Source organism: Pyrus communis, chromosome 13 (assembly GCF_963583255.1).
Source record: "Pyrus communis chromosome 13, drPyrComm1.1, whole genome shotgun sequence".
In the NCBI taxonomy this organism is placed as follows: domain Eukaryota; kingdom Viridiplantae; phylum Streptophyta; class Magnoliopsida; order Rosales; family Rosaceae; genus Pyrus; species Pyrus communis.
Genome location: NC_084815.1, coordinates 18,946,953 through 18,968,432, shown reverse-complemented (window position 1 = coordinate 18,968,432; position 21,480 = coordinate 18,946,953). Strand labels below are relative to the sequence as shown.

The 21,480-nt window shown below is 39.4% G+C and overlaps 1 protein-coding gene across 1 annotated transcript; it reads right to left on the bottom strand.

Annotated features, from left to right (window-relative positions):
• Positions 1-325: 325 nt before the first annotated feature.
• Positions 326-6,774, bottom strand: LOC137713014 (nuclear pore complex protein NUP98A-like). The gene is made up of 13 exons (XM_068452242.1): positions 6,562-6,774; positions 6,284-6,353; positions 5,668-5,958; positions 4,336-5,040; positions 3,994-4,221; positions 3,371-3,891; positions 3,198-3,279; positions 3,037-3,097; positions 2,423-2,561; positions 2,126-2,242; positions 1,845-2,022; positions 1,435-1,473; positions 326-1,258 (listed from the first exon to the last, which is right to left on the bottom strand). The coding sequence occupies exons 2-13, from the start codon at positions 6,300-6,302 to the stop codon at positions 570-572; spliced, it is 3,069 nt and encodes a 1,022-aa protein (XP_068308343.1). The 5' UTR covers positions 6,303-6,353; positions 6,562-6,774; the 3' UTR covers positions 326-569.
• Between the last annotated feature and the right edge of the window lie 14,706 nt (positions 6,775-21,480).

Below are 21,480 nucleotides of genomic sequence, written 5' to 3'. Positions count from 1 at the left end.
AGGAAGTTGGTCCAGTTCATAGTTCATAGGGAGGTGGACGATTGGTGATTGGTGGAGCAAATAAACCTTCACCCGACTTCTGGCAAATCAGCTCACGACGAAACTATTCAAAGTATAGAGGTAAACGAGCTTCGATGTGAGAATTAAGTTTGTTGTAAAAAACAGTGTCAATGGCGAAGGCAATGATTGTTATTGTTTATTACCTTTTGGATATCATCGTTCGATTTGTGTCGTGTTTTCTTCGAAAACCGGTGTGAAACCCTAGCCCTTCGCCCAGCCATTAGAGAATGATGATCAGATACAGAATAATGGAAAAGCAGGACTATTAACAAAAAAGAGTTTTTCATTTTTTATCGATTGCAAATCACAGTTTAACTCATAGAAAATAAAATAAAAACACAAAGGAAAAAAGAAAAGACCAGTAGATCATAGTCAGAGCGCCAGGAAGGCTTCAACAGCTATTATGCCACGTCCCCTAAATTCTATACAATTCCAAAATTAATCCGCATCCATGACAAACATTTCCCCCGATCACATATTTAACACATCGGATCGAACTCCATAACCCGTCAGCAGTCTTCAGCAGCAGCATCGGTATCCCAGTCGTCTTCCTCTCGCAACTCGTACTTACTGAAGTGCTTTACCCTGAACTTCCACTCACCTCTCAAGGCGTCATAGGAAACAAACTCGGCTCCTTGATCCTCTGCCTTCTTCTTCAGCATCTGCTTGTATCTCTCAGTCTTTGGGCCTTCTGTGAACTGACGTCCTGTTTTCTTGTCAGTGCATGTAATGTTGAGTAGTGTAACCTCAGCAGGTTTGTTGAGGCCTTGCCCGACGGGAGGTTTCTTATTGTCATCCATGTACACTATCACCTCCCGATTGTTGAACTGCACCAGAGCCTCGAGATCAAGGCATCGCACATCTGTCTCCCCAAAGAACTTGATGCTACCATACCCAACTCGTCCAACCACAAAGTCCTTGACACGACAGCAGAACCCCGGTTCCGCCCTTTCCTTAGCTGCCAATTCTTGGATTCGAGGCTCTGTATAATAGTCTGTACGCCGGAGCTTTGGCATTAGGGCCTCAATGTCAGCGCCATGCTCATATGCAATAGCAGCTTCACCGGCCCTATGCCCACTTAGTGTCATATATGAGTCCCCTTCCTGAACAGAATGATCATCATGAACTCCATTAGGTTTCTGGTTGACTTTGACATGATTCGCCCGCTCTTTCACAATTCCATTTTCTTTTGGCGTTTCTGAAACAACGTTAAGCAAGTCTGTCAACACCACAGATACTATCGACCAAATACATTCTCGCTCAATATCTTTGTTACTTTTTAACAGCTCCGGACTTTAAAATACAACCACAAAAATACAGTAACAAGAAACCACAAGCTAAGTGAAAACAAAAATCATAAAAGCATATACTCACTATCTTTATCCTCAGAACCTGCTTCTCCTGGAATTTTTCCTGAAACAATATTTTGTTCAGAAGAGTAAGCAATGTGCAGCAAGCCAAAATATGCTGAGTCACAAAAATAAATTTGAAAATTAACTCAAAACTCTCAGCATTAGTGCATAATAATCTAGTGTGCGGGGCATCAATACCCATGAACAATAAAAAAATTCTCAATTAGGCCAGAAGGTCCAGAACCCGTCAACAAAAATACACTAATGGATGTGAAAAAACCAAAAATTCCCTTACAAATGGCTAGTAAAAGCATTTGCATACGCATTACACATGCCCATTCCAAAGGTGAACTATTTCTCAAGAAAAACATGAAGAGGCTGTACAAGTGAAAGGGCAAGGAAAGCAAATGATACTGGCACAACAGAGCTTACCATTCTCATGCACTGGAGTCGAAGTATCCTTTAATGGGGATGCTTTCTCACCACCAACCCTTTGAGGCCACTGTTCTTTTGGACGAATGACGAGTGCTCTTGGGTTTTCTCTGGGAAGGAAAAGAGCATCCGCCTTGGGTGTGTTATCTGTTTCTTCATCATCAACAAAGAATGGGAACTGCAAAACAATAAAGGCAAATAGGTGTAAGCACAAAATTCAAATGTAGCCTGAACAGAAAAGCTAATACGGATTAACCGTTTACATGAAGCATCACCCTCACCCTTGGATCATCATTCTTAGGATTATATTTTCTCGCAGGTAACCTGACCCGCCTTTGCGACAGGTGTCGAGAGGTCAACAAATATGATACCTTAACAGGCGCAGGTTTGTCTACGACCTGGCGAAGAAAAAAAGTCAATGTCACCATCCTAAATCCTCCACACGAGGATTAAAGAAGAAAGTTATCAACTTAAAATCGCAACCAGATAGAAGTGATTCTCAACAGAAATTAACACCTTAAAGTCAAATTCAATTTCAAATTAAACAAAAACAAAACCACATAAGAAATTCATATTACAGGCATGCTCGAAATTCCATATTGAATTGACGGTGCAGTTCCACCACGACCAATTGACATCTGTGGCATTGCAGGGAGCGTTCCAAATGGATTTGTAGCAGGTAATGGTTGTACAGCTGCAGAGCTTTGAGTGACAGGTCTATGAAAGACAGTATAGGTCAATATTTTCCAGTTCAATTCTTAATTGTAAAATTCAAAATGATAAACAAAAAAAAAAAAAAAAAAAATCTAAATGTTGTAATCTATGGACATAGAGAACGAAATGAAAACCTCCAAGTAGCTAATAAAACCCTACATTGTAAGCCCAAAGAGCAGGTACATATTGGGAGAAGAACATTGTCTTAGAAAAAAGTTATATTTGGAACATGTATCAACCTAATTAATACTCTAAAGTAAAATTTTCTTATTATTAAATGAGCAATAAAATCAACAAAAAGAACCTCTTCCACTACCAAACAAGTAAAATAGGAGCCCCCTTTTAGATTTGTTTCAAATGAGATATCCAAATCCAACGATTCTAAAAATGTAAGAGAAACCAGAGGGGTATACAATATCAGTAAATACACCATGTACACATGCACACGGATAGAAGAGATTTGAGTCATATGACATACAACTGTCCAAAGTTATTCTGACCAAGAATTCCTGTTGAACTTCCCAAACCACCTGTGTAGCCTACAAAAGCAAACACCAATTGATGAAATCAGAACCATCAACTGACAAATAAAACCTCAATGGCTATAGAAAACATAAAGATGCTCAGAACATATGTTACCTGATTGAGTTTGATTAAAACTGTTGAAGTTAAAACCACTATTCTGAGTTGGCTGAGATGAGAAGGGCACAGAAAAAGTCGGCTGCACGGGAAAGAAAATAGGGAAAAAAGTTGACCAATAACCAATTAAAATCTTTTACAATTAAAATTAAAAACAACCAATAAGAACTTACAGCTGGTTGACTAAAACCCATTTGACTGCTTGTAGCACCAGCAGCAGTGGAGATCGTTAAACCAAAGCCAGTAGAAGGGTTACTGAATGGCTGCGAAAATGTTGTATTCTGCCCAAATGGATTGGTAAAAGCACCACCTGTCTGGGCAGCTGGAGGTGTGGGATTGAACGGGTTTGAATTAAACGTGGAAGTTGCTGTCGCAGCTGGAGCAGGAAATGAATATGCAGAGCTTGACGAACTAAAGAGAGACGGAGATGAGGTTTGCGGGAAAACTGTAGAAGGTTGTGATGGTGTAAAAGGACTAGTTGAAGTAGAAATCCCAAAACCTGATGAACTGAATGGTGTAGATGATGTTGCAAAGCCTGTATTTGTGAAGGATGGAGTTTTTGGAGCAAACAAATTAGATGAAGTTGTGGCATTAAAAGGACTTGAGGCTTGAGGAAATGCCTGTGCAGGATTCAAAGGGTTTGGCTGTGAGGTGGTAATGCCAAAGCCACTCGCACCAGCAGGAGCTGGACCACCTGGAAGTCAAAATTATAACATTGTGAACTTAGCAAATGCTATTATTGCTGACAAACGCGTCAAAATTTCTAAGATACTGAAACGTTAACTAGAAACCATACCTTTATCCCCCAATTGATAATCCTCCCAGCGGAGTTCTTCATGACTTTTTTCTTTATATGCAGGCATTGCTGATATTGACTCCAATTTCCCAGCAGCACTAGTCCCAGTGCCACCATCGGGTTCAGGAGTTGCAGCATATGCAGCCACTCTACTGCCCCCACGTTGTTGGCCCCCAAAAGCTGACTGCCCAAAGGCACCAGTGTTCCCAAATGTTGTTGATTGAGCTCCTGCATCACAAATTATAAAACAAATAATACAACTACAAGGAAACTAAACAGAATGAGTTCCATTTTTTTTTTTTTCCAAATGTACCACCACTCATATGCATCTGGAGTACTCACCAAACGGAGAACTCTGTGCTCCAAAAGGAGATGAAGTGGTAAACTGGCTGCTACCAAATGCAGAACTTGATTGGCCAAAGGTAGGAGTTGATGGAAAGCTGAACGATGGAGTACTGGACGCACCAAAACCAGGAGCACTTGAAGCACCAAAAGCAGGATTGGTTGAAGTACCAAAGGTCGAGCTAGATGAACCAAAAGCCGGCGTGCTTGAAGCCCCAAAAGCTCCCCCAGATCCAAACAAGGGAGAACTCGACACCCCAAATGCAGCTCCTGTGCTTCCAAATGTAGGACTTGCTGTGGAACCAAAGGCCGGGCTACTTGTAGCTCCAAATGCTGGGGTGGTGGCAGCACCAAAAGCAGGGGTGCTGGTAGCACCAAAAGCGGGGGTGGTGGTAGCACCAAAAGCTGGGGTGGTGGTAGCACCAAAGGCTGGACTACTCGTAGCACCAAAGGCTGGACTGCTTGTAGCACCAAAGGCTGGGGTGCTTGTAGCACCAAAGGCTGGGGTGCTTGTAGCACCAAAAGCTGGGGTAGTGGTAGCACCAAATGCTGGCTGACTTGATCCACCAAATGGCGTGGAGGAACCAAATACACTGCTCCCAAATGCTGGCTGTGATGGTTGAGTTGTACTTCCAAAAGGACTTGTTTGAGCAGGATTGGACCCAAATGCTCCAAACACAGGCTTCTGACCAAAACCAGATGAACCTGTTGAGAGACGGTGTACACATGGAGGAGAGAAACAAAGAAAAAATCATCAGTGACAAGAAACCAAACTAGCGAAACAATTGAGCAGAGAGATGAATAACATGTAACCAAATAACACAGGAATTGTTTGGGTTGAACATCCCATTATAAGTAGATCGATCTTGTTGATGAGCTTCTAAAGTGGAAATAATTCCGCAGATAAACTAAGAAGCAAAGTGACATGTACCCCTTGAAATACAAGATAAAACCAATCCCTCACACAAAAATTACAGCCAGAGTAGTAAAGGTATAGTAATCATCCCTGTTCCACTTTCAGAGTCTTAATTCCCCCTAATGATATTTGTCATTTCACAAGCCAACTGCACCAATGGATTTATACCAAATAGAAAGTTTCAACAACAATATATCCATCTTGTACAGAATGCATAATCCACTAATATCATGTACTGAAAGCCTAATCCACTCATAAATGTCCAGAAAAAAACTCAATACAGACTTGAAGGGCATTGTAAATGATTCCCAATTACCATATATCATAATAGTTCTATCAAAAGATCAGTTGAAGAGTGATGAGCAAACACAAAACAAGAAAAAAAAAAAAAGTTCAAATTTAATCCATTGGCTTACCACCAAAAGGTGATGGTGAAGGACTAGATGTTGCTCCAAAAGCAGGCGTTGTATTTCCAAAAGCCGGTGAGGACGCAGCACCAAAGGCTGTGGAGGAAGGAAAAGGTGAAGAAGCTTGAGTTGCGCCAAATACACCAGTTGAAGTTCCTCCAAACATGTTACTCCCTGTTTGCGCACCAAATGGGGTTGTACTACCAAAAGGCTTAGGGGCAAAAGGATTGTTATTTGTGCTGCTGGTCTGCCCAAATACCGATTGGGACCCAAACGGGCTGCTAGATGACTGTCCAAAAGCTGTTAACCAAATTCCACAATTAGATTATTTTTCACAACGAAAAAAATTACCAAGCCTGTATATTTATCAGACAATCAAACAGCATAAACAGAAGACCAGATAACATTGCCCAAACCGCTAATAAATGGATGCCATATTCATTTTACAACGAAACAAATAGGAAGTGTATTGAAGTCTTCCGAAAATTCGACATATGATTGAGAGAAAACCCAGAAACCAATTACTCGTGTCGGAACGAATTAAAATATATTGAATGCAGTAAGAAGGATGCAACAAAATCTGACTCCAAGGATCAAGTGAAAGATAGAGATAAAGAAAGCTTACGATTAGAAGAACCGAACATCTTCTCTTACTATTCGGCAATCAAAACCAGTGCTATTTCCTCGATCTCGAGCTGTAACGCATACAGAACACAAAGTTAACACAAATACACAGCACAAGACATATTTAACAAAGCATCGAGGTTTTAATAACACAAGAAATCCCTGAAACGCGAATCGAACTAAACGCAAACGACAGCGTTAACGCATTAAATCCGGCATTAAATGCAATCGTAAACCTAATCACCAGAAGAAAACCGAGGATTAGGGTTTTCAAACTACCTGAAAGTGAGCGAAAGTAGGGATTTCGAAGGCGGAAGCGTCGGCCGTCGATCTGAACTCGACGGAGGTTGTGAGTTTCGAGATCGGAGGCGGCGGAAGGCGACGGAGAGAGGGCGAGGGAGGAGGGTTTGGAGTCGCAGAAGGGAAGAGGGCGAGTCGTTGCAACTTGCAACCTCCCGAAGTATCACAGTTGTCAGAACTGGGAGAAGGCGAAAGGTTTTTACGCGAGTGGATGGCTGGGGAGGTGAGTGACGGGCGCGTCGCGTTAATAGTAATTTCGTGATGTTAGCGTGAAAAGTAAGCCGTAAAAATATACAAGGAGAGAAGGAGACATTTCGGACAAGTCGTGAATTACGGATGGGTAAAACTCAAGAGCAAAGCGAGTTAGAATGAAATTATTGTATCTCCGTTACGGACATATTTGCTTAATCTAGAACGGGTGAACTCCTAAGTTAGGAAAGAAAGTAAGTGAAATAAGGTAATGGATGAAGTCGCGAGTCAAGAAAGAAAGCAATGTTGAAAAAGAAAATGAATTAGAATGAATGTTTTGTATTATTTAATCACATGTTAACTTATTTGAAATGAGCGAAGTTGTGAGTCAAGGAAGGGAAACAATAAATTAGAACATCTTTAGACACTAATCGAAATTATTGAAGTCTCCTCCTGAATAGGTTATAACATAGTCAAGTACAACTACATTTCAGATTAAACACAACATAAATTTTTTCACATCGGAGGGATGATCGAAAAGTCCATATTGAATCCACGGTGTTCTTCCACCATAACCGATCGACGTCTGTGGCCCTGCAGAGTTTGGAGTAAACAGCAGCACGACATCATTTGTTTTCCAGTCTAACTTCAAACGTTTATTAGAAAGTTCCAGATGTTAAAATATACAGTAGACAACTTGATGTGTAAAATAAAGATACCTCCTATGGAGCATAAACAATCTAGTGAAGAATCATTGATGAATCAAATAGGTTTGAGAATGATTAAAGAGATGACAACTTTTGTCTTAGAAAGAAGGTCAACGTTTTCCTCTACCCCAAAAACCCTAATTCTGCAAGCCTCCTAGTTTTCAGCTCTTGGTTCTGATTTGCGGTTGGCGGCTAGCCTGTCCACCCTCTTGAGAATCTTAGTTCTTCTACCACTATGATAGCTTCCCTTTTTTTCCTTCCGACCCCTCATTCCTCTGTTTCTTTACTTCTCCTTATCCTTCTGACTTCTCCCTCCCTTTTCCCTGTGTTATTTGGCTTCTGCATTCCCTTTTATTTGGGCTTTTAATTTCTAGTTTCCTCGACTTAAACTTCCTAAGCTCGTCTCAAATCTGAGCTTTTATGTTCTTTTTTTACCTCTGATGTTTCTCCCCATCATCAATCCTCTATCGCCGACCTATGTTACTCGGCCCATCGTGTATCTATGTTCGGCACACTTTGGTGTTGTGTAGTTGTTAAAGTGCCCTTATCACTATTTGGTAGGATTATGGGAGTGCTTTTTTGGCTGATGGCTCGCTCACCCCCATTTTCCGTTCATCAAGTTTTTTGGTTTTCAACATTTGGTGTCACATCCCCGCCAGGACGGGACTACTTCCCGGGCCCGACTCCACCACCGTAGCACGATATTGTCCGCTTTGAGCCCCGACCACGCCCTCACGGTTTTATTTTTGGGAACTCACGAGCAACTTCCCGGTGACCCCCATTTTCCGTTCATCAAGTTTTTTGGTTTTCAACATTTGTTGTCACATTCCGCCCCGGGCGGGACTACTTCCCGGGCCCGACTCCACCACCGTAGCACGATATTGTCCGCTTTGGGCCCCGACCACGCCCTCACGGTTTTGTTTTTGGGAACTCACGAGCAACTTCCCAGTGGGTCACCCATCATGGGATTGCTCGAGCCCCCTTCTCGCTTAACTTCGGAGTTCCTACGGAACCCGAAGCCAGTGAGCTCCCAAAAGGCCTCGTGCTAGGTAAGGATGGAATATACATTTAAGGATCGCTCCCCTGGGCGATGTGGGATGTCACAAACCACCCCCCTTAGGGGCCCGACGTCCTCATCAGCACATTTCCGGCCAGGGATTGGCTCTGATACCAATTTGTCACATCCTGGCCCGGGCGGGACTACTTCCCGGGCCCGACTCCACCACCGTAGCACGATATTGTCCGCTTTGGGCCCCGACCACGCCCTCACGGTTTTGTTTTTGGGAACTCACGAGCAACTTCCCAGTGGGTCACCCATCATGGGATTGCTCTAGCCCCCTTCTCGCTTAACTTCGGAGTTTCTACGGAACCCGAAGCCAGTGAGCTCCCAAAAGGCCTCGTGCTAGGTAGGGATGGAATATACATTTAAGGATCGCTCCCCTGAGCGATGTGGGATGTCACATTTGGTACATGAACTTAGACACTGCTAGAGTTTAAGGGATTTAACTCCTGCATTTATACTTTAAATATCCCACAAATTATGAAATTTAAAAAAATTCAAATAATATTTTTACAATATAACAATTACTCAAAAATCAATAATAGAGTAATATTGTTCTTCACATAGTTTTAGCAAAAAAATAATATACCCGTGTAATTATTAATATATTTTAAGAAATAACTATTGATATATTTTAGAACATAAAATAAATACATATAATTAGCATGGATACATTCACAAAAATAATATGGGTACAAATTAAATTAAATTATGGGTACATATTAGAATTCAAAATTATGGGTACAAATTAAAACTAAAAAGAATATTAGTACAAATTATAAATAGAAATATATGAAGAAAAAAAATACTAAAAGACATATTTGGAAATAATTAATAAGTTTTTCATTTTTAGATTGACAAATAATGACTTGTAGATAATTTAAAATTTTACTAATGACACGAAGAAAACTTAAGAGATTTTGATAAAAGAAAAAAAAAAGAAAAAACAATAGAATAAGGTTTCAATTAATGAGAAAGAAAAATGAGGGATGGTAATTTAGTTTATCTTTTTTTAAATAAGGTAGGGGCTATGGAAATATAGATATATATTTATCAATTAATGAGCAAGAAAAATGAGGGCTGGTAATTTAGTTTATCTTTTTTCAAATAAGGTAGGGGCTATGCAAATATAGATATATATATATATATATATATATATATATATATATATATATATAAAGTTTTTATAATAATATTACTAGTATATGGGCACGCACAAAGTGTGTGAGATAATTTTATTTATTTTTTTTAATAGAAGGAGAGATGAAGGGAGTGATAGAGAATGTGGGAGTATGAAGTTTTGTTTTTAATTTTTTTTTTTAATTATAGATATGTTAGGATTATATGTAGGTGATGCTTTGAAAAAAAAAAAAGCAAAATTTGGTTGTGTGAAATTACATTTATGCCCCATATTTTTTTATTCATGTTCTGTTTTAATTAGAGGGCTAAACTAGTAATTTAATAGGGTTTTGGTTGACAATGAGTGTTTTATTAATTAGTAGAAATTATACGTATGGATTCTTCTAATGAATTGATTGTGTTGTTATACATATGTAATACTGACACACCCCGACCAAAATCAAGGTGTGCTGGGCGTCACGTGAGGGTGACGTAGCCATGTGCACAGTGTGGAAGCAAAAAACAATAATAAAAGTACGAATAAATAAAAATCAAACTACTAAATAAACTAGTTAAGGTAACACACTAATATAAGACTAAGTGTAATAAACATAATTAGAGCACAGAAAACCTAAGTGCAGTCCAGAAGAAGAATACTAATTACACAACACCCAAAGGTGATCCTACATTTGTGATGTTCTGTCAGAACTACTGCCAAGTCCTCGTGAACCACCAAAGTTGCTTTTAACTAGAACCTGAAGATGCGCAAAACAGAAAGTGTGAGTGAGCAAAAACAAAGCTTTTCAAAATCATTTCATTATCAAAAGTTCTAACCCCTCGTCGTAAAACCTGTATAGTTTCCCAGAAAATAGAATATACACATATATCGAAAACATGCTCAGAAATAAGCCATGTCAAATGCCTCCACATAAAATGTAAGTAACCCAGGTAATGTCAATCAATGCAAGTAACATGTCAGCCGAAGTCACCTAACTTGACATGTACGACTGAATCTAGAGCTCAAATCCCTAACTCACAAACTATACCTGCACACGAGTCGGAACCACCTAAAGTGGTCTGTACGACAAGATTGGGTGTAAATAAATACGCTTAAGTGCTACGATCACGTGAAGACTGGGTGAATAATCGCGGGTCACCTACGAGTCAGAACCACCTATAGTAGTCTGTACAACAGGACTGTGCACCTAACTTAGATCCAAGATGAGGGTGTGGTGCAGGAGGTGAACATCACGTGAAGGACTATGCCCTACTCTGGGTGGGAGCACTAACACCGGGGATGCAAGTTATGAGTTCTTTATTCATCTCACATAACCATTAATTTACAATCATAATCTATAAACTTACCTGGCACTTATCTGTACGTCCACAGCACCAATCATAAATATATGCAACTACTAAAGCATAAATAAATAGGCAAATGCAATGCATGACATTTAAAACATATAAACACTTTATTTCATTTTCTAGGAAAAACTACAAGTATATAGGTATATACGGAAAACCAAAAACCCACTCACTGATACTGGGCTTTCTAACGTCCAAAACACTTCAGCTTTCTTCCTCGAGCTTCGTGAGAGTGTTCTAAAGCTCCCTATGACCTTAAAAACTCCTAAAAACTTCTAGACATCGATCCGTGCGTGAAAGGTTGGTTTTGAAGTTAGTCCGTACACTTGAGAAGAAGAGAGAGTGTGTTCGAGATAAAGGGTGATACACGGGAGAGGATGATGGGGATGAGAGTGTGTGTGTGTGGTCCAGATGCAACCAGCCAAACAATAAAATAACCACCCCAAAATGACAAATAACTACCAAGAGCAAAATCATCATTTCACACCTACGGTACAAATAATTCGGGACGAGCTGTCACAACCTACCCCTTTAAGAAAATTTCATCCCGAAATTCATAACAACTCAAATTAACCACTAGTAACCATAGAACAACCGAGGATACAAATCTCTCATCCTGTCTTCCATTTCCCAAGTAGCCTCTTCCACTGAGTGATTCTTCCACAAAACTTTCACTAATCTCACCATCTTGTTCCTCATAACATTTTCCTTCCAATCCAAAATCGTTACTGGTTCCTCGTCATATGTCAAATCCGAACTCATTTCCAATGGTTGAGAAGGTATGACATGCGACGGATCCGCAACGTAAGGACGAAGCATGGACACATGAAAAACATTATGCATTTTAACCAGCTCAGAAGGCAACTCAAGCCTGTAAGCCACCTCCCCAACTCGCTCGATGATCAAATATGGTCCGATATACCTGGGACTTAACTTACCTTTCTTTCCGAACCGTACTACACCTCTCCACGATGAAAGCTTCAAAAACACCCAATCACTAACTTTATACACTCTATCAGTGGCATGCCTGTCCGCTAAGCTCTTTTGTCGATCTTGGGTCGCTATAAGGTTAGACTTAATTACCTAAACATTATGAGTAGTCTCATCTACAATCTCGGGGCCCACCAAAACTCTTTCTTCGACCTCTGACCAACACAAGGGTGTACGATAAGATTTACCATACAGTGCCTCAAATGGTGACATGCCGATACTCGAATGAAAGCTATTGTTGTAGGCAAATTCCATTAAATCCAACCACTTGTGCCAAGCATCACCAAACTGCAACACCGAAGATCTCAACATATCCTCCAACGTCTGAATGGTCCTCTTTGATTGTTTGTCTGTCTGAGGATGATATGTCGTACTGTAAAGTAATCTCGTACCCAAAGCTTCCTAAAAAGCCACCCAAAATTTAGAAGTGAATCTTGGGTCACGACCCGAGACAATACTCACTGGAACACCATGATACTTCACAATCTTCGATATGAATAATTCAATTAATCTACCCAAAGAATACTTTTCCCTCACTGGAATAAAATGCGCTGACTTAGTAAGCCAATCAACTATTACCCAAATGCCGTCAATACCAGTATGTGTACGCAAAAGCTTGTACACAAAATCTATAGTAATATTTTCCCATTTTCACTCTAGAACGGGAAGCGGCTATAACAACCCAAACGACTTCTTCCTTTCAGCTTTAACCTGTTGGCAAATGGCACATCTACTCACATACTCAACTATCTCTCTTTTCATACCCGGCCAATAATAAAATGGTCGAATGATATGATACATTTTAGTACCTCCTGGATGCATCGCACAAGCTGAGATATGCGCTTCATCAATAATTACTTTCTTTAATTCCAAATTATTCGGCACAAACATTCTACTCTCCTGCATAAGCATGTCATCCGATTCTCGAACTCTGAAGTCTTTCTTTTTCCCTTGATTCCTTGCTTGAATTATTTCTTGGGTCTCTTCATCAACCATCTGGGCTTCAAGTACATGATCAATTAAATCAGCCTAACTTGAAAATTAGCAAGTAAGGCTACCTCCTGATCTTCTACCTCTAACTTCACTCTAGTTGATCTCAAGTCTGCTAGAAGAGGAACATGACTAGCGTACGACGCATTAATACGACCTTGAGATTTCCTGCTAAGTGCATCAGCTACCACATTCGCACGACCAGGATGATAATCAATCGTGCAATCATAATCACTAAGCAGTTCCAACCATCTTCGCTGACAAAGATTAAAATCCCTTTAAGTGAAAAGATATTAAAGACTCTTATGATCCGTAAAGATCTTACATTTTTCTCCATAAAGATAATGTATCCACATCTTCAAAGCAAAGATAATGGCTGCTAACTCTAAATCATGCGTAGGGTAATTCAACTCATGAGGCTTTAGTTGTCATGAAGCATAAGCGATCACCCTACCATGTTGCATCAGCACACATCCCAGATCATTTGAGGAAGCATCACTGTAGACTTCGAAATTACCATTATCATCCGGGAGTGCCAAAACCGACGCATGAGTGAGACAATACTTCAATTGCTGGAAACTCGACTCACAATTATCATCCCACTCAAATTTAACATTCTTCCTAGTTAACCTCGTCAGTGGTAAAACAATCACGGAAAAATCCTTTACAAACCGTCGGTAATATCCTGCTAAGCCAAGAAAACTCTTCACCTCAGTGACGGTTCGTGGCTACTCCCAATTCTCCACTGCTGCTACCTTTTGATGATCCACCAAAATACCTTGAGCAGATATGACTTGTCCCAAAAATGCCACTTGATCTAACCAAAATTGGTACTTGCTAAACTTAGCATACAGTTGGTGTTCCCTCAACCTTTTCAACACCAAAGTAAGATGTCGAACATGCTCAGATTAGACTTAGAATATACCAGGATATCGTCAATAAAGACAACGACAAACATATCCAAATACGGCTGGAATTCTCGGTTCATCAAATCCATAAAAGTTGCTGGTGCATTCGTCAATCCAAATAGCATTACCAGAAACTCGTAATGACCATAACGAGTCCTGAAAACTATCTTAGGGACATCCTCACTCCTGATCTTCAACTGATAATAACCAGACCTCAAATCAATTTTGGAAAATACACAAGCACCTCGAAGCTGATCAAACAAATCATCTATACGCGGCAATGGATAACGATTTTTAATTATTACTTGATTCAATTGCCGGTAATCAATGAATAGCCTCAAAGTCCCGTCTTTCTTCCTCACAAACAACACTGGAGCTCCCCAAGGTGAAGTACTAGGGTGAATAAAACCTTTATCCACTAATTCCTGTAACTGGATTTTCAATTCCCTTAACTCAGCAGGAGCCATTCGATAAGGAGTCAAGGATATAGGATTAGTACCTGGAAACAAATCAATAATGAACTCCACATCTCGGTCTGGAGGTAATCCAGGTAAATCATCAGGGAAAACATCAGGAAAATGCCTGACTACCCTTACGTTCTCCACGCTACTAGAAGCAACATCTTTTAACACTACATGAGCTAAGTATCCCTAACACCCTTTTGATAACAACTTTTTTGCTCACACAACAGAAGTAACGCTATGTCTCACCCCACTTTGCTCACCCACAAAAGTAACCACAGATAATCCAGGACGATGGAAGGTAACAGTTTTCCTGTAGCAATCAATATTGGCACGATTATAGTGCAACCAATATGTGCCCAAAATCACATCAAAATCAACAATATCTAACGGGATAAAGTCAGCTGGCATAACAACATCCTCTACCATCAATGGACATCTTGGATACACACAATCAACATAACATCTCTCCCCTCTAGGCATAATAAACTCTAAATCATACCCTAGAGGTGTAGGGTGAGGTTGCGTCACTTAAGCAAATGTATGAAAAATAACAGAATGTGTAGCACCACAATCAATCAATACTCTAACAAAATAACCAAGGATATTTAACGTACCCATGATCAAGTCAGGATTATTTTGAGCATCTTGCAGAGAAATATTGTGGATGCGCCCTTGGGTCTGCTGTCGTCCACCACGACCTCTACCAGTCTGACCACCTCGACCCTGCACATTACGCCCCTGACTAGGCTGACCAGACTGCCTTGAAGATCCCACACTACTAGTAGCAATCTCTCCCTGCTGAGGTTGTCCTCCCTGGTGCCATTAAGATCCATCCGTTGGAGTGGAAGGATACGACATATAACCTCCGGAGTACTGAAGATACCCACTCTGCGAATAAGGATCTTGAGGATACGGATATTGCCCTGGAGCATAAGGAACAACATCACCCTGATAATAGTAGGCACCACCACAACCCATCTAACCATAACTACTAGGCCCTGGAACCTGCTGGATCGGCGTAGGTGGTGATAAGAAAGACTGCTGGGGCCTCTGCTGACTCTGGGGACAATTTGCAACTCTATGTCCCATTTGCCCACAAGTAAAACAACCACTACTGCCTTTCTTGCACTCTCCAAAATGCCGATTGTTACACCTACGGCATAACGAAGCTCTTTATCTACTAGTATCGCCCTGTCTCTGACCTCTATGACCCCCAGAAAATCTACCACCTCTTCCTTGACCAGTGGCACTAAAACCTCCACTGGAAGAACTGGAACTAGCTCCACTCCGCTTAAAAATCTGGGTCTTGCGAGGTCCTTGAGATGCTTGACCTTTGCCTTTATCGTCTTTCCTTTGATTACCATTTTTTTCTTCTTCTTCACTCTCGCTAGGCATATTCTCATAATCCTCAATCTTCAACAGAATCTCATAGAACTCTTGATAAGAATCGCAAGGAGTAGTGGTCGCCATAGAACGCCACTTCTTCTTAGTACCCAATCGAAAACGACAAAGCATCTTACCTGGATTGGCAGCAACCTCCAGATAATAATGAGATAAATCAGTGAACCTTTGATAATACTCATTCGCCATTAACTTGCTTTGCCTCAATTTAGTAAATTCTTACTTCTTACGATCAATGTACTCATGAGGCACAAACCTTTTCCTAAACAACTACTTAAACACTTCCCAGTCAGCCTTTTCCTCTGGGTCAAACGACAGACCTCCTGTTCCTACTAGAATGATGATTCCTTACCCAAGAACCAAGAAGTCATCTTTACCCACTTTTCAATAGGAAGATTTCCCTGATTATGCAACATTCGAAAAGTCTTTTCAATATGGTCAAGCCACCGCTCAGCTCCCTCAAAACCCTCGTGGCCCTTAAACTTATCCAGCTTTAAATTATACACGGTCTCGAGATGAGTCTTCTGGGGAAGGCGGAGCGCCAATTAAATAGTTGTAGCAATAGCTTCCCCCAATTGAGCTACATCGGGGAAACTAGGCTCAGTAAAGCGACGTGGTTCCCTACAAGGCAGCATAGTTCTGACAGAAGACACCAAAACAATTAAAACACTCACAAAATATGCAGGACTGCCAAACCTATGCTCTGATACCAAACTGACACACCTCGACCAAAATCAAGACGTGTTGGCCGTCAGGTGAGGGTGACGTAGCCATGTGCACAGTGCGGAATCAAAAGATAATAATAAAAGTACAAATAAATAAAAATCAAACTACTAAATAAACTAGTTAAGGTAACACACTAATGTAAGACTAAGTGTGATAAACATAATCAGAGCATAGAAAACCTAAGTGCAGTCCAAAAAAAGAATACTAATTACACAACACCCAAAGGTGATCTTACATTTGTGATGTTATGTCAGAACCACTGTCAAGTCCTCGTGAACCACCAAAGTTGCTTCTAACTAGAACATGGAGGGGCACAAAACAGAACGTGTGAGTGGGCAAAAACAAAGCTTTTCAAAATCATTTCATTATCAAAAGTTCTAACCTCTTGCCGTAAAACTTGTATAGTTTCCTAGAAAATAGAATATACACATATATTGAAAACATGCTTAGAAATATGTCATGTCGAATGCCTCCACATAAAATGTAAGTAACCCAGGTAATGTTACTCGATGCAAGTAACATGTCAGCCGAAATCTAGAGCTCAAATCCCAAACTCACTAACTATACCTACATACGAGTCGAACCACCTAAAGTGGTCTGTACAACAGGACTAGGTGTAAATAAATATGCTAAAGTGCTAAGATCACGTGAAGACTGGGTGAATAATCGCGGGTCACCTATGAGTCGGAACCACCTATAGTGGTTTGTACAACAGGACTGTGCACCTAACTTGGATCCAAGATGAGTGTGTGGTGCGGGAGGTGAACATCACGTGAAGGATTGTGCCCTACTCTAGGCGGGAGCACTAACATCGGGGGTGCAGGTTATGAGCTCTCTATTCATCTCACATAACCACTAATTCACAATCATAATCTATAAACTTACCTGGCACTTACCTATGCGTCCGCAACACCAATCATAAATATATGTAACTACTAAAACATAAATAAATAGGCAAATGCAATGCATGACATTTAAAACATATAAACACTCTATTTCATTTTCTGGGAAAAACCACAAGTATATAGGTATATACGGAAAACCAAAAGCCCACTCACTGATACTAGGCTTCCTGATGTCCAAAACACTTCAACTTTCTTCCCCGAGCTTCGTGAGAGTGTTCTAAAGTTCCCTATGACCTTAAAAACTCCTAACAACTTCTAGACGTCGATTTGTGTGTGAAAGGTGGGTTTTGAAGTTCGTCCGTACACTTGAGAAGGAAAGAGAGAGAGAGAGAGAATGCTCGAGATAGAGGGTGGTACACGGGAGAGGATGATGGTGATAAGGGTGTGTGTGTGTGTGTGGTCCAGATGCAACCAGCCAAACAATAAAATAACCACCCCAAAATGACAAATAACTACCAAGGGCAAAATCATCATTTCACACCTACGGTATAAATAATTCGGGACGGGCTGTCACAAATACCCTCTATTTAAAAAAAAAAAAGAGTATATACATATATGTGTGTGGATAATTATTTTTAGGGTTAATCTCAGTTCATTATTATGAAGTTTTTTTGTTTTCAACATTTTGTACATGAAGTTTTTTTTTCGTCCCAGTCTGGTACCTAAAGTCATAATTTTGGGACACTTTCATACATTCGTTAAATTTTCTATTAAAACCTCTTCTAACTGATGACGTGGTGCCCACATGAATAATGACTAGGCACCACATGAGAGAGGGAGGGCTTTGAAAAATTAGGAGTCAGGGTGAGAAGGTTAGAAGAATTCTCGGAGGCACCAGCACGGGCATGTGGTGGCTCCCATGCTTCGGTGCTTCATTTATTCTCTCTCCTTGATGGCTCGTGAACCGGAGCTGCTCCGGATTGGATTCAAGATTCGTGTTGCTCAAATTTTGGGGAATAGGATTTTTGCAAAGGGTGGATGTGAAGAGGGTGGAGGAGAGAGAATGGAGAGGAGGTGAAGAGGGTGGAGGTGGGTCGGTTATATTGGGTTGGTGCAAAGGACATAAGGGAGGGAGCGGGGGTGAGGTGAGGTAGGAAAGGTAGGTGTGCGGGTTGCAGAGGAGAGAAATGAGGGAGAGGTTGGGGGGTGAGTGAGGTAGGAGAAAGGTTGGTTCCAAAAATAATAATAATAATAATTTTTTAGTATTTTAATTTTTTTTAATGTAATATTCACGTAGGCCCATACTAACACTAGCGCTCAGTCATTGCCTATGTGGGCGCCACGTCATCTGTTAATAGAGGTTCTGACGAAAAACTTAATAGATGTATAAAAGTTTTCCAAAATTTTTCCAAAATTATGACTTTATGTATCAGATTGGGACAAAAAAAAGTTCATATACCAAATGTTGAAAATCAAGAAATTCTAAGGTAATAAACAAAGATTAACCCTTATTTTTATTTCAAACGTAATGATTTTATTGGATTTCTTTTATATACTATATGTACAAGAACTCGTATTTTGACATGTAAGTTAGTAAGGACTCTTTCACTACAAAAATATATTTTTGTCTAGCTAGTACTTTTATACTTAACATCTCATTATAAATTGTAAAGCAATATGCATTAAGTTGGTAGCTTCACGTAGATTAGATTGTTTTGTTAGGCTTTTCATTGATTGGAGCTTTTATTTCACTACCATTTGTCCAGCATATTCCTTTCTAGACTTACCAATGTGTTTTGATCCAACAAGCTTACCTTGAGATAAATATTTATGTGGCCTTTGATGCTTGCATCCATCTTATATGATCAATGGCAGAGGCAGAAATTATTCGGTTTGTGGGTTAAGCTAAAATTATTACTACGAAATCAAATGCTTATTTTTTATTTTTTTTTGTTGTTGTCTACATAAAACTATATAATAATAAACGTGAAAGTAATAATTTGAAGTAAGAAATTTATAGTTTGTTTTCTAAGGCTTCTAGGCTTCTAGCCTTCAAACTTTCAAATGAATAAAATAAGAAACCGCGTGTGGTATACTAGTTTTAATTATTACTATTAAATTATAGTGTTGATTAAAGTGATGAGTGTTTATTTAGCATCTATTAACTTTTTTTTTTATTATTATTTATCTAAGATTCAGACCTTTCATTTTCTAGGTAAGATACGTCAAATAAAAATTATAAAATAGCCCAACTAATTAGTATTCTTAAGCTTAAAAACTAAAACTCTCCCTATTATAGCCCACCGAAGCCTTGTACTTGGCTCCCCCGGTGTGCATGATATTCATTTGTTCATGATTAACTTGACACTTGTTGCCTAGCCATTGATATCATTGTTAATTATTAGAACAACACATGTTGCTTTGCCACTTGTACACTTATCATTGTTAATGATTAGGACAACACTTGTTGCCTTGTTATTGGAACACATTTAATGGCTAATGATTGGCACAACACTTGGTTTCTTTCTATTGGCACACTTGGGAGCTTTCTCCTCAAACTAGATGGGATGGAAGATGTCAAAAAAAGGAGCAAGAACCAATGGAAGGGACATGAAGAAAAGAGAGAGGAAGAAGAAAACAAAAGAAAGAACAACTCCAACAAGAAAGTCGGTCTCCCTTTCATATTACCTTCTTATCTTTCTTTTACATGTTGTTAGGGCTTTAAGCTATCTTTCATTGTATTTGTAAATCTCTCATATATAGTGAAATTCAATGAAAGGAAACTCAAGTAGATGTAGTCGATTTGAAGAACCACTTAAATACTGTGTGTTTATGTGAATGAGTGTGTTATCAAGTTCCTATAAAACACCATTATCCAACTTCGTGAAGCACCATCAAATTTCCATCTACATTTCTCTAAGAACCTGCAAAAGAAGTCAAAGGCAAATCCTAGAAATTACATGAGACCTTACCCAACAAATCTCTCCATTGAACTCACCATCATTTTCACCTATCAAAAGAAAGATATCCAAAAACTAGAAATTCGTCCTACCTATTTAATAGACCAAAACACCATCATCCGTAGCTTATATCAAAGTACTTCCTTCATGAAAGTTGTTCGCATGTCTCTTTATCATTACACATCCAAATTTCAGAAAATTCAAATGGTGAGATCGGCCCATATGTTTGAAATACCAACCTAATATCCAATTCCGCAAAAAATTGGACAACTATGTTATGAGTACCAAAACCCCATTTTTCGTAGCTCCAATTGAAACACTTCCCTCACGAAAGTTTTTCCTTGTCATCCTTTGTATAACATATCTAAAATTCATGACAGTCTAATCTATATACTCACTTGTAGGTCAATTTGAGCAGCTAATGTACGGTTGAGCTAGCCTTCTCGACCAACCTCTTTGCATGGCCAACATCTCCAGTTGCTCACTTTCATGTAAGTTTTCAGCAATTTGACTCCTATTACATATGTAGAATTTCAGCTACTTTAAAGAAGAGAAAGGAGAAGTGGCGAAGGAAGAAAGAGAACAAGAGGGAGGAAATGAAATGGAAAACAATAAAAGGGAGGAAATGATAACGTATTGTTTATCCTTTATGTTCCTTTGTTGTTGATTTATGATTATATTACTCTTGTTACTAATTAATTTGATTTATGTTGAAACTTGTAGGCTTGTTAGAGAAAATGTCAATATTGATATATGTGGTGAACATACATATACATATGCATTGCAAAGCAAGAAAGAGAGTTTAGTTGTGTTGAGTTCAGGGTTGGCCCTAAGAATTTGGAGCCCTAGACGACCCACCTAATTGGGGCCCTAGAGTTCTATAACGTCCGACTCTTTGTATATTGATATGTATAAAAAAAAAAAAAATTTTGCTAAAATACATATCAAATATCATTAAAATTTAATATGAAAAGAAGGAAGATATACAAATATTACATGTCTCACGTTTTTTTACACACAAATGTACTAATTAAGTTTACATAACCTAATTTTTCAACCAACTTTTTTTTTTCAATTGGCAAAATAGCTAATCCATTCAATTTTTCTTATGACATAACTGATTGAAGATAAGATTTGATCTTTACTTTTAAAAAACTTCTTTTTGTAGAGGCAA

Bases quoted from the DNA above. Each gene is read 5' to 3' on its own strand.
- LOC137713014 (XM_068452242.1), bottom strand. The intron at 3,280-3,370 runs GTAAGTTCTTAT...TTTCCCGTGCAG, and splicing joins TGGGTTTTAGTCAACCAGCT to CCGACTTTTTCTGTGCCCTT. The intron at 1,259-1,434 runs GTGAGTATATGC...ACGTTGTTTCAG, and splicing joins AGGTTCTGAGGATAAAGATA to AAACGCCAAAAGAAAATGGA.